This window comes from Haemorhous mexicanus, chromosome 7 (assembly GCF_027477595.1).
Source record: "Haemorhous mexicanus isolate bHaeMex1 chromosome 7, bHaeMex1.pri, whole genome shotgun sequence".
NCBI classification, from domain to species: Eukaryota; Metazoa; Chordata; class Aves; order Passeriformes; family Fringillidae; genus Haemorhous; species Haemorhous mexicanus.
In genome coordinates this window covers 23256497-23270901 of record NC_082347.1, presented here as the reverse complement: position 1 = coordinate 23270901, position 14405 = coordinate 23256497, and the positions used below count along the sequence as shown (strand labels likewise).

Genomic DNA, 14405 nt, shown 5'->3' with positions numbered 1-14405 from the left:
ACATTGCCTCTCTTTGCTCATTAAACAGGTTTTGGTTAAATAATGAACAAACTGTATTACAGACTCCGATGAGAATTCCAAAATTATAAATCAACTGGTAAAGCCCAGAGGAGAATGAAGGGAGTGGGAGGGAAGGAAGGATAATATTGACTAATATAAAGGGCGCAGCTTGACAGTGGATATTCCTGCCACACCTGATCAAACATGCTCCATGGGGGAGGGGAAGGGAGGGAGAGAGCAAGAGGGGAGATGGGACAAGGCAGCCTGAAATTTGCATCCGGAACAGATTAAAATGGGTTCTTGGGGGATTGAGAAAATACATAATATATATTACTATAAATGCAAAATTGTACTAAAAGCTAACTCAAATGTCAAAGATTACAGCTTGAATAAATTTAAATATAAAAGCAATGTGTTTCCATGAGCTAATGAAAGAGACATGAAAGGAAGGTCTAGGGGAAAAAAAAAAAAATCACCAAAAACCCCCTGTGCTGGGGACTGGACTTCTGATTGCCTGGAAGATGATGCAGGATACTCTGCATCATTCAAAGTATTGCTTGGGAAGAAGTCCACGTCTGAAATGGAAAAAAGATGGAGCACAGCAATGATGTCCTATCTCAAGACACTAGTCAGTGAATAGCAGTCACTGCAGTTGAAATCACCTGTATAAAAGAATCCCATGTAGTCAAACCAACATGCTATCATCCCCATATATAAGCAATTATTATCTCAGCAGGAACCACACTTACCTGATGACTAATACAAAGGGAGTCTCTGAATCTCTCAGGACATTAAACTTTGCTTTCTCTAACATAAGCAGATAGTGAACTTGCATTTTTTCCCCAACGAGTCAACAGCACATTGTACCTAGCTGCTCTAGATAAATGGCCAGTCCCTGACATTTACTTATACTGCATTTATTTGAGCATCCTGACAGTCCCTGCTCTTGTTGATGAGAGGAGGTATTTGCAATAATGGCAAAGAACTTCAGGAAGCTTATTAAAAAAAAAAATTCATCTCACAGAAGGAAGAAATGTAAAATTTCCTCCCAATACACTTTTGGTGACTGCACATATATCTTACAGAAGGTGAGTGAGCTTACAACAAACCCCACAAATCCAGACTATCATGTAGTCCAGGTACAAGCATAACATCCAAAACAAACCTAACACTATCGAGAATGCAAGCTGTTCAGGAGTTCCCTAAGATGTCACAATCTAGCAGAAAAATCCTGCTTACAACCACAGAAAGTTAACCTGGCAGAGAAAAGCAAAGCATTACACTTACAGACAGACATGTAAGAAGAAGGAATAAAGGCTTAGAACTGGCACGTGTTCTCAGCACCTCATGTCATCATCACCTGGAAGCAGCACTACAGTGCTTCTAGAGAACACACTTTTTATGGGATTCCAGACTCAGCACTGATGGAAGAATAAGTATGTTTCACAGCTAGAAATGCAAAAGGTCCATCTCAAACTAAGGTTGAGCACAGTTCTGAACAGTCACTGTAATAAAGGGACCAGAAATGAAGCTTACTTTCAAATACTACAATCAGTAAAAAAAATCCTGGGAAGAACATGCAGAATGCCATATGAAGTTTACTTCACCTCCAGATTCTCAACACATACTTGGGTTACACTTAAACAATCACTCCTGAAACTACAAAACTAGAAAATGTTGGGGGAAGAGGAGAAAGGTGGGTTGTGAGAAAAACAATGCTCAGAATACACAAAACAGCCTTGTGCACTACTTCTCTAATCAATACAGATTTCCAGTGCAGGTGATCACAATTTCTTTCAGTGCGGGTGATCACAAAATAATTCTTTCACTTGAAATCCAAGAAACCCCAATAGAAACAGAGGTCTGTGCTTCACTTATTACATGATGAAAGCTAACAAACCAAAGAATGTGAGGAAAAACTAGACAGGAACCACTTTCTAAGCAGATTTTTCCATCACTCACAGATCAGAAAGCATAAACAAACCACAAAAAAGCTATGCATGATAATACACCACATTTCATATATTACTACAAGCTTCAGCATATCAAAGAAATATGCATCTTTATAAAAATGTGTGTGCATACACACACACACTACATATATATATATATATATCTCTATAGACAGTGGCAGCAGTGGTATTTCTGTGCTGGTTTACATTGATATTATTTGCCCAAAAGTATATGCATATGTCCTCTTTTCTTGTTCTTCAATAAATGACTTCTGGATGGTACATAAGACAAATAAATACACCTGTACATTTACTTGCATATACCCTAGCAGGTGCACATACCTGCTGATTTCTGTAGAAGCTTACCTGTTATATTATTCAGCACTTCTTTTAGGTGGCTAAAGCTATGCAGCAGGGGATCCCTTTCTTCATCCTATAGGTTATACATAGGAAGCAAGTAATTAATGAGGCAAACATATTCCTGAAGACAAATCTCAATAATGGGTCTGTTAAAGACCTCACCATCACATTCACAGAAGTGCTGTGGTTTGAGTTTATCACTGTCAGCATGTTTACAGTATGAAAACCAAGAGAAGCATTTCTATTTTCCTGCCAGTGCTCCCCAATATCACACAGCTCAAATGTCAAAGCACAGGTTCAACACTGAGCATTCTGGTTTGGTTTTATTGTCCTTAGAAGTATTTCTGATTAGCCTTCTGCTGTTCAATAAATTTCACTGCAAATCTAACTCATACCATATTGAAATGGCTCACCTGGATTTGCTATAATGTTAATCTATGCAGATTGTAATGGGAGCAGAAATACAATGACATTTTATGCCATTAAAATAACTTGAAGAAAGAATCACAGTGCAATATTTATATGAATTAGCTGCATCCTTTAGCCTTAGTCTATCTTTATGATATTAAGATAAGGAGGAGCAGCAGTTTCTCCAAGCAGCCGCACCCACACCTTGAGCAGAGAGGCCGTGAGCTGTGATGAAGAAATGCTTGTTAGAAAGAAAAAGGGCCCTGCCCTTTGACAAACTGAACCACTCGTGCTGGATGACAGCCATCTGCTACTCGTGACGTTGGGAAGTGCACCACTGATACAGCGAGCCGCATCCACACATTTACACTGCGGCAGCCATAAACCCACCAAAGCATGGCTACACTTGGAAACACTGTATTCAGGATTTTCACCAATGCAGGTTTGAGACTATTGATAGGTTTTAGTCGGGAATATAAACAGCAGCAACAAAACAGAGCTGAAAACAGATACTGTGCCATATGAAAAATTTAAAAATACTCTATATATAATTACTTCCCCAATTTTTATTTCATGGCTTTTGTGATGAAGACTGTCTTCCCCAAGAAGGTACAAAAGATACATAAAAACACTGTGCTAAATAAAATAACACCATATGGAAATTCCCCAACATCCCCGGTGATAGAAGTCTAAATGAGATGATTCCCACATGGAATACAATGTGGGAGCTTTGTATTTACAGGATAAGAAGGTAGAACACTCCTAGCTTTGTAGCTTTTGCTGTCACTGGCACGAGATGCCCAAAAAAATGTAAACAATGCAGAAAGCTATTCCAACTTTACTTACAAAAATACTGTAACAAGTGCTACAAAAAACTGAGGTACTTTTCCAAAGCCAGGTGGTTTCTGCCATAGGTGTTTCCACCCGCTGCTACAGATGGCAACAATTCAAGGGAACTTACCAGATGTGTGTGAGTGCTCCATCGGGCATTACGCTTTATGGCTCCCACCACTGCGTTGATTTCACCTTGTACAATGTAAATGTTCTTATCCACCATCCTGACAATTCTGAAAATAAGGGTAATTCAAATTAATCTCTAGCCTCTTAGAGTAATTGTGTTCCTCAGATGAAACAAAGTTGACTCTAACCAAGAGAAGGCCTGCAGTGATGCAAGAAACTCTTTAAAATTTGTTTTATGCATGCACAAAATACAAGTTACTACATTTAACAAATACAAGAACTTCATCAAAAGAAGACACTTTTCCATAGCGTGTTTTCAAAACCATGAGAGCAGACAGTTCTAACAGCATCTTTGTAATGCAAGAGATCACTTTGCCAAGGCACATTCCTCCTTTTTTTTCCAGTCTATGTAAGTTGACAGAAAGATAAAGTGTTGGGGTACCAGGACAGACATCCATGGCAATGCAATAACACATGCATCTCCAGCACTTATGCAAATTCCTGCAGCCCTACACGGAACACAAAGCTAACCATGTACTCTCTTAAATAAGCACCAGTGGGATGAATGAGCTGGCCAGAGCAAACCTCTTTGGGACTTAAAACGTTGACAAAATAATTTGTAACAGATGTTGATTTCACACTTGCTTCACAAAACAAAGCTTTCAAGAAAGCAGGAAAGTAAAAAAGACGTGAGTCAAACCCCGCAAAGATATGAGCAAAACTGGAGACAAAACTGGATGGAACACCAGAGAAAAAATGAGAAAGCTAAAGGCAGACACTCTCCTGCAGTCTGAGGTCTTTCAGGGAAAAAGCTTAAAATGATGCATCCAGAAAGAGACAGAAGAGGGGGAAAGGAATTAAAAGCAAGAAAGATTTGTAATAGTCTGAGAAAAAGAAGAGTGAACTTCTATGAGACTGTTCTCTTTATACTAGCTGTAGCCCAGATAAAGTCAAGCATCAAGAAGTAAGAATGAAGGGGAATGAACAGACACAAATGTTTATAAATAAAAAAAAGGACTTATAAAGAGGCAGATGATACCATGTCTGTAAATTTAGGATTTAGTCATATGGTAGCCAAATAAAGAGACTTTGTCAGGAAAAAGAAGAGAAGGAAAATGAGGACTCCAGCTTGAAACCACAACAGGTCATCCACAAGGAAGCAAAAGATTGGAACCAGGTGAAACACTGATCGTAACACTTCAACTCTGACAGGTTCATTTAAAGGACTCAGCTGGGAAGGGGAGGCAGGGGCTAATAAAGCACAGAGAATATGAGAAGGACTTTTGCCCATGTAACAGAAGCAAAGCTGGAAAGAAATGGTTTTGGTGGATTACTCAGGACCTCAAAAAGATCATTGCAGAAATTTCAGAATATACATCCTGGATCTGTCAGGTTTCATGTTAATTAGCATGTCCGAATTATCAACAATGCTTCAGATATACAAATATCCTCTTAATGAAAGAGACTAATTTGCTTCAGGACTCCATAAATAATGGAAAGAAAGCAAAGTATTATAAAAAGATACCTCATCAAAGGACAGCATCAGATTTGTTGCTTCCTTTTTTCAGGTGTTTGCAATAGAATGAATACTCTTATGGCAAAACTGTTAATTTCATTAAATGAATTATACATAACGGTACTCCCAAGTGTAAGACAATAATTTAAAGGTAAAGACAAAAGTATTTTGTAAGAAGAGTCATGACAGACAAATAGGGCTTCCAAATAATTGGCTTGTGCCCTGAAGAACAAGGTTTATATCCTTCCTCCACAGCTGTACATAACAGAACCACCAATACACTTCCTACTCATGGGGCTAGTGCTTGAGAGATGTTCCATCCTCAACAGTAAATAATTTCATACATTATTCATATTATTGCATTAAAATACCATTGATTACAATTCTTCTATTTCACTTTGCTGTCCTTGTTTTAGTACATGGCATGAATGGGAGATTTCTCCTTCATGTAAAATTCCTTGCTTATTTACTTTTTCTTTCAGTAATTCCATTATTTTCTGTATTTCTACATCAGCAGTTTCAGGGCTCAAAATTCTAGTCCAGGGAAGTACTTCTGAGGAAATACTTCATACACTCATATTTGTCAAACCTACATGTAAACTGTGTAGCACCATTCCAGGCATTTAGCAAACTGACATGGAAACATTACTTCAGAAAGCATGTAAATACCAGACAGACATATTACAAACCTTGCACATATATAGATACTCAATAGTTCTGACAGTATTTAAAGTGAAGCCAAAGCTCAAATGCTGTTCTGCATACCACTGAATCTGCTTGTAAGACTTTTATTTCTTCTCCTCTATTTTTAACATAAAATAATTAAATAAAAAGTTTGTTAACACTCTGTCTCTCCTGAATGTAGAAGACTTAAAATGCCCAGCTAACTGCAAAAGACAGAATATGAAGAAAATAGACAAAAAACCTCCAATACACACCTTTTCCTTTTCACCTGATCCTTGCAAAAACTCCGTGTTATTTGGCAGGGCTCTCCTGACATATGAAAACCCAGCAAATCTTAGAGCAGTATTTCATTGCTAACTGTCTGAGAAGACAATGAAAATGCACTCCTTTCCTCATTGCAGATTCTATTAAATATAACTTTATTCAAAAGCATAAAAATTCACTTTATGCACACCAACAAACTCAGTTCACCAGTGCAACTGAAACAACCTTTCATGCTGCAGATGCAAATTCCCAGTCGGGCTCTGAACATCAAACACAGAGCTCACTTCCCCACCAACACTGGGTAGAGATGGAGGGAAATACTGCTTTATATTTAAGCTTGTAGCTAACCAAGCAAGAGCATTCCAAAGTAAACCATAAAGCCAACGGAGCTTTGCAACTTCATGTTGGAGAAGGAAACAGAAAAGAACTACAGAGTTAGCAGGAAAGACAGACAACTATTTTCAGAGAGATGCACCTTGTAAGCTAAGCCCACCAAAAGAATCATCCATCCATGTAAAAATTTAAATTTGAAATTTTATTTCAAGTGATGGATATAGCTTCACTAACCTCCAACCTTCCCAAAGGCTACCCCTTTTAAATGATTAGATAATTTCTGTATGTGTTCCTTCAACTGTAGCATCACCACAAGGAACAACTGATCACATTTTAGAGCTCAGTATAGATGTCCTGAATTGAAAGAACTTTTATGATTGAAATGAGTGCTGGGAAGCAGCAGAGAAAAAGTTACACGATTTACCAGACCAGCACTGAATGATCAGCTGGGTTTACAAGAGCATGGTGGGAGTCAAGCAAAACCACTAGACATTTGTTCAACTTAGAAAGGAAAAAAATATTAACATGAATTCAGGCTTAATATTACAAAGCTATGGTCTGAAGAATGGGGTATTGTAAACGCATTGAACTGGTTAACAGAACTAATACTGAAGATCATCAACAAAATTGAAACAACCTCCTCAGCAAAGGTATTTTTCAATACCTCCTGATCTCAAATCAAGAATAAATTTCTTTCTTGCAAGCAATCAAGCACAAAAAGATAGTGGATTCAATACAGAAACAAATTGGTTCAGTTCTGTGATCTTAAGTTAGGGAAAAGAAAAAAAAAAAAAACAAAGAAAGGTACCGACTACATTTCAAATGCTTTTTAGCTTGTTAATCCTTCAGTTAGTTAAACTGAAAGGTTATATAAACTCCTGTTTCTTAGTCAAGACAGATTCATACATCTGCATAAAACTGCAGATTAGTCCTCAGATATGCTCCTGCACAGAAGTTCAACAGACAGCACAGTGAAAATGACAGCTCCAAACCAAGGCAACAAGGTGCCCAGGCCACCACAAGAAGAAGAAGGGAGGCTGTTAACTTTCACAGCCTCACTGACAACAGCATTGAGAACACTAAGTGGGAAAAGGTCGATGCCTAATCATGTCATAAAAGAACAAAAGCTCATATTCATAACACTGCCAAAACCTTCAATAGTGTTCTATGGATAATAATTATCACTATTCTGAGACTTCTGAAATAGCATCACATGTAGAATCTTCATACAAAAACACTGACAATATTCACACCTGCTAATGTTATTTCACACATGCACTGAACACTCCGCTTCTCAACCTCGGAATGTCTTATCCCTACACATCCCAATAGACAGGAAGCTAAATTATTCCTAGTATTATCGCTCCCTCTTCTGCAGCAAAATGTCTGCAATTCTTCTGCAAACAAGCAAGAGTTAGCATCAGAAGCAACAAGGTTTGGTAGACTTCCATCAAGTCACTTCTTCCTATCATTAACTTTAGCCTTCAGCCATGGCACCTGATTTAAACCCAGTGACGCTACTCTATAAACTGCAGTAGTGAAAAACAGCATAACCACAACACAGAAAGGTAATATTTGAAAGTAAGCCTCTGTTGACCCAAATTTTTACTGTTTATGACAATGCAATAGATAGCTTCTGACCTAGATTTGGCTACCAGATTCCTGATACAATATACTGCTACCAAAACAGACCATGCAACCTTGAATCACAAACAACTCCTGGCAATCTCACAGCCAGCTAGGCTTCCCAGAAGCCTAAGTGGCAATCAGAAATCTCCTTTTCTTCCTCCTAAACCTCACATGGAAGGTACATGAACATCTACACAGAAATTTAATTTGCTTGGGTTTTTCAAGTAGTAACTGTTCTGCAAAAAGCATCACAGGCAGCAAAAGTAAAGAGTAGTCAGGATGCTTCTCCAAAGGCTAGCTCCTAATGCCCGGACAAAAGTGAGAAAAAGCAATAATATGTAAGTATGGAAAGGAACTGTGCAGTCCTGGGCATTTAAGAATGCACTTTAAAAGATAAGCAGCAGCAGCATGATACCAGTGGCACATCAGAAAGGAAGAGAGGGACAAGCTCCTCTGCAAGCCTCCATATTCAGCTGCAACAGTGAGATTGGGCCTGGGAATCAAATAGAGAAAGGCAAGTCGCATTTACCTGTCAAAACTGCACAGTAAAAATGAAACCTAAAGTTATTATGGTGAGGGACATTTTCTTTTTTCCAATTATTTCATACTGTTGAAACTATGAAACATGCCACCGGATGAACTCATAACACAGACGCTAAGCGAGCTCTGTGCTTTCCCCAGCCACAGCCACGGAGCTGACCATATGCCAGGAACTGTCTCCACCGATTTCAGGCAGCAAGCCACCGTGGCGCACGGGAATCAGATGCCTGTGCAGGTGCAGCGCCAATCCTTCAGCTCCCTCCGGCCCGGCCCGAGCCCCGAGCCCGCTCTTCCCCGATGCCCACAGCCCGCGGCGGTCGTTGCCAGGCGGGCCCGTGCGCCCCCCGCCCCGTGGGCGCCGTCACGCGTGTCAGCCCCGGCCGGCCGGAGGGGCGGCCGCCGTCCCCACCCGCGCCCGGCCCCCGGGGCTGCCGCGGTCTCGTCCCCGCCCCCCGCCGGTCCCGCAAGGTTCCCCCGCGCCGCTTCCCTCCCGCCCGCCCCCACGTCGCGACAGTATCGCGACAGGCGGTCGCTGCCCGGCACTGACCCCCGCATCCAAAATGGCGGCGCCTGCTCCCTGCGGCGGCGGCCCCTTCACACAACCGGGCGGGCGGCACCACGGGCGGGAGGGCTCGGCCCGCCCCCTGTCCGCCCCTCCCTACCGGCGGCGGCGGAGGCGAGGCCGCGGAGCGCGGGGTCCGCGGGGCACGGGCAGGGACACCGGCCCCGCTCCCTCACACTGACGTGGAAACCGGCGCACCGTGACCCGCTGCCTGGTTACTGCGCAGACGGACAGCCCAGACAGCCAACACGCGCACGATGCGCCGCGCAGCTCCCCGCGACGCCCAATGGGAGCACGGTTTGCGACCGGAGGAGGCGGGCTCTACGATGACAGCAGGGGGGAGCCAATGAGGGGCTAGAGGGTAGACCCAGCAGACCCGCTGGCCAATCGCGGCGCGGTGCGGCGCCGCAGCCGCCCCTGAGCGGGCGCAGCCAGAGCGGCCGGGCGGAAGCCGGAGGGAGGGCTGCCCTCGCAAAGCATTGTGGGCCGGGCCGCCCGGGGTGTGTGGGAGCCGGGGCTGCCCCGAGCCAGGGGGGTGAGGGTGACAGTGACAGTGACAGCGACAGCCCCAGGGGTGCACAGGCCGTCGAGGGGAGCAGCGCCGTGCTTTCCGCCGTGCTTCGCCAGCATTTCCCAACTTGTTCCACTGCCTCTTGCAGCTGGTACCACGCAAGGCAGCACCCAGAGGAGTGCACGCAGCTTGTCCCTTCTCCGCAGTCCTGCTCCCCAGTAACTCCCCTCAAACTGAGCACGGCTGATTGCTTGCTCAGGTTGGGCTACAAGCCACGTGCTGCAGCTTAGTTCATCCAGCCCAGCGATCTTGGCAGACAGAGACCACCATGGAGTTTAACTGCTCTATGAAGCCACTTTATTGGCCTGCTCTTTGCAGGAAAAACCATCACAGCTTTGTAGCTATACATCACTTGGCAAAAGGAGTTCTTGGTGCTTGTCCCTCCTTCTCGGGTGCTTTCTATGTCTATGCTCCAGTAGCAATGCTGTTTGCCTTAAAGGCAGTAATTTGCAGGGGTCACTACTTGTTTAAGCCTCTGCCCATTGAACTCGGGACAGAGGACAGGAGCTTCTTACAGTTGTGTTACAGACTTTGAGCTCTAGGATCTTCAGTCAGGTCAGCCTGGGGATCAGTTGTGGCGGATGTTAGAATTGTCAAAGCAACAGCTACCCCAAAATCCTACACTCTTTAGGGAAAACACAAATCACTGGAGCCAAAAGAAAGGTGAAATAGTCAAAAAGTATTCATTCACTTTTAATCACAACTTCAACTACCATAGTGTGACTGAGGAAAGTTCTCAGACAACAGCTCATCCAACAGCACTGTTCCATGGCCAGCCAAACATCAATTTGAGGCTGACTTCAATGCCACCCTAAAAAATGGCCAGGTATCATCACGTATCAGTAGCTGTCAGACTATTGCCTGATCGAGATTCAACATGCCTTACATTGAAACTGCTGTTACCTCCCAGCTCTGACACTGCCAGGGGACCTTCTTTAGCCCGGCTTTGCCTGGCAGCATGTAGGAAGTCTTTGGGTTTGGAAGTTTAAGCTGTAATTGCATCAAGCAGCCACATTCCCTAGAGGTGAAACAAGAAAGAGCATGCCCCAGTGGTCTAGCCATAGGCTCAGAAGTTGAGATGTATTCCTCCAGCCTCTGCTGCAGCCATGGTACATGCAGTTTATCTTGAGTTTCTCAGCTATGAAACAGACAGTCAAATACTCACCGAGCCCAGATTTCATATGCCACCTAGGCAATGAGTGAAGGTTTGCAGAACAAGCAAATTAGTTGCTAGTGCTTTCTCCTTCCCTTTTGCCCCACTCCAGCTGATGCTAACAGCCTGGTGGTATTTGCCAGACATTTTGAAATCCACAGGAGTTCATCTGCTACTCCATCCATCTGCTCCCTGCTCTGGAAAGGGGATTTCAGGTTCTGGCTTTGCCACTGTACACCCTGCAGCTCAGTCCAGGTTTGTCATGCCTGCCAGGAAAGGGTCTGGACCCCGTTCTATGCCTTCTTGCCCCTTCCAGTGTCCACTGTGTATCTCAGGCTCCCACCCAGTCAGATCTGGTGAACCGGACCCTGCTAAGGTGTTATTTATGGAAGCCTGTCACGGAGCTTGAAACCAAGCCAGGCAGGAGCCTTCTGCTTCACCCAAATGCATCTTAGTGTATTAATAAAGAGCAAACATTGCAATGTGCTTTGCATTTTTACTTACAATCCAGCACTGCATTGTCTGGAGAGAAAGACAATGTGGTATGGCCCCACACTGCCTGGGGATGAGAGTTCACTCACACACGCTACAGCACTGCGTCAGTCAGTCCCCAGACAGCCCAGCACCACCCTGGCTGCACAGAAAATCCTGCTGATGGGACAGTGTGGCACCAACGTCCCCAGCTCAGCAGCAGTGGGGAAACCTGGCTTGCCTGGTCTGCATGATCCAGCAGTTTTTGAAGTGAGTGGTGCACAGGTATGGGCACATGTGAGCAAATGGGAGAACTCTGCACCAAAAGATCCAGATGTAGAACCAGGACACAGGATAATCCTTTGTCCCTTTATTTCCAAGATAATGCACTAGTTCTTACACACAACATCATGGTACAATGAAACCAAAGATCAGACAAGCAGTCTGTGCACATTCTTCTGCTATCTGGTCAGGAAAGTTTAGCTTTATCTTCACTGCAAAGATGCAGATTTTCAGCAGCTTCTGTCTTGAGTATTCCTCCTTAGCCCACAAGGAGCATATGGAAGGGATGCAAACTCACCAAACTCACTGACAATCATCCCCTCAGGCCCTTCCCAGCTACCTGGTCAGCTCACCTTCTTTCATGAGACATCTGAGCAGCCAGCCTCTTGCAAAGAGCACAGTCTCCATATCACACCAACTGCTTGCCTTTGGTGAGACTGTCAGAAATCCACACTGCCAGCCACCTGCACCTCTGCAATCTCACCAGCCTTGTACAATCCATAACTCTTGCTCAGGCACCACCAGTTCATGGTTATCTTCAGAGTCCAGATATCAGACCCACAGGCACTTGTAACACAGAAATTTTCCAGCAGGTTAGGTAGTCTGAGATCTTCCCCTCCCCTTGGAGGCTTTTGCTGTTTCTCAGAGGCTTAGTAAGGTCTCTAGAAAAGACAGTATAAAGATGGAGTTTCTCAGAAGGTACAAGCAGTTGTCATGGCTAGAAACTATGTGCAGCCACTCTTCCCAGAGCTAAGCATCCACAAACCACTACTGATCGTGTGCAGAACACAGTGTTTCTAAGCAGCTGCTCCTTGCCAGAGCAGGCTCAGGTAGAGATTAGCCCAAAGCCAGCAGAAGGATCTCCAAAGGAAAACTGATGTGCATCATCTGACACAATCTGGAATCCAAGTTAGGACCTACAACTGAAACAGCAGAGCTGCTGTTGCAGAAACAATTAAAAGGATTAAAACACTTCTCTGGAAACTACACAAACTATTAAAAAATGTACAAACTACACCAAGTACAGTATTAAACCTGCAGAGCAGACTCCTAAATCTACAATACCCTGCCAGCTGTTCCACTTAGCCTGTGTCTCCAGAACACTCCTGCACTTCCCAGTGATCAAGCTCCCCCAGAGAACTTCCCAGTGTAATGTTTTTGTTGTCTCTTCTTGGCCACGGCAAGCCATGCCTTTTTGGCAGGAGCAAGCTGGGCTCAGTTAGTCATATCTTTGTCACTTCTTGGCTAGACTACAGCTATGTGATACACCTGGGCATGAAGCCCACAGTGACTGTCAAATGCCAACTAGAAGAGCATGCTGCAGTGGCAGCCCTGGCTGCCACAAGTGCATCAAACCTACCTCTCCACTCTAGGCCACCTTCTGGCATGAAAGCCAAGCCAAATTCAAGCTTGAGTCCTGATCTTTGAGGCATTTGATGGCATGGACCCAGCATGGCTAAAAGATCAGTTAAGACACAGAGATGGAAACCATAATCATCAACAACTTCACCACTCTCCAGGAGTGAACCCATCCAGCATGAGGACCATGTTTGTCTGTGGCAGAGACAGATCTTGCCTGAGAACAAACTCTTCCCAGCTGGTGAGAAAGGAAGGGTGTCTAAGATGCTGAGTAATTCCCTTTTGCACATCCCACCTCTCTGCCAAGACATGAATCAGGGTTACTCTTGGTTTAGTTTGCTTTCACTTTTTTTTTTCTATTTTATTTTATTTAAAATAGTAACATCAGTCTCCTGAACCTAGGTGAAGGTCTTGTTCTCTTCCCCAGCAATGAAGTCTCCTGCTGGCAGGACAAGATGCATTACAGCTAAGAGGTCTTGGCACTAACCAACAAGATCTACATTTCAACGACAAGCACTAGAGCCTCCCTCCCAAAGACACCCTTCAGGGGTCAGTCCAGCAGTTGAATTGAGGATGCCTTGATGATAAACTCCTTCTGCAGGTCCCTGGATGGTCTAATCCAACAGTCTTTGCACTGTGCTCCGCAGAGAACCAACTTGGGACATGGTGCCCAAGAGAAATAGCTAAAAATACATTTGTTTCATTATTACTTGTAAGTGTAAGCACAAACTGTGTTTGCTGCAGTCTACTGTAGGTGAAAGGTTTGGAGAGAGAGGGAGGCAACTGAAAATAAGGTCCCTTCCTTGCTGCGGACCTTATGCACGGTTTTCCACTTCTCTGTGACATGTGGTGATAGAGACAGACGGCCCTGTGGAAAGTGCTAGTACAGTTACACTGTGTCTGCTTCTCCTAATGGAGACAAACCTGTGCCGGGGTGGATTAAAATCTGAGCTAGAAAAAGATGTGGTCCAGTTTTCTGTCATTTTTGGCAGGCAAAAAGTAGTAAGGCAAACACAAGCCCCAGATTACTACCATTTAAAAACCACAGTAATTTCTCACAAGTATGGCAATGTTAAACTCTCTGTATTTCTACTGAATTAACGTGTCAGTGAAAGTTTTTGAACAATAATTCATAATGCCTGGGTCTGTTTAACCTCTTTTTACATCCTGTGTTGCTCCATGTGCATTTGTCTTTCCATGCATATCTTTATGTCTTGTTATGCATTTATTAGGCTCCTTAAATTTGGCTGGTAAATCATTCAGGGTTAAAATTCACTACTATTCTCACAACATTATTTCCTAATCTTTAAAATATGTCTATGGAAGAGCTTGAGGGCGACCTTTGACATCATAAATTGGAG

General features: G+C 43.6%; 1 protein-coding gene across 4 annotated transcripts in view; it reads right to left on the bottom strand.

Moving 5' to 3' along the window:
* The window catches only part of GBF1 (golgi brefeldin A resistant guanine nucleotide exchange factor 1), a 102143-nt gene extending 92722 nt beyond the window's left edge, over positions 1-9421 (bottom strand). For 3 of the 4 annotated variants that reach the window (XM_059851447.1, XM_059851448.1, XM_059851449.1), the window contains exons 1-3: positions 9194-9421; positions 3682-3787; positions 2319-2385 (exon numbers count right to left, since the gene is read on the bottom strand). In XM_059851447.1, coding sequence (XP_059707430.1) covers positions 2319-2385; positions 3682-3787; positions 9194-9201 — 181 coding nt within the window. In that variant the 5' untranslated portion in view covers positions 9202-9421. The remainder of the gene's footprint in view (positions 1-2318; positions 2386-3681; positions 3788-9193) is intronic. The other variant, XM_059851451.1, reaches the window with a different exon arrangement.
* Between the last annotated feature and the right edge of the window lie 4984 nt (positions 9422-14405).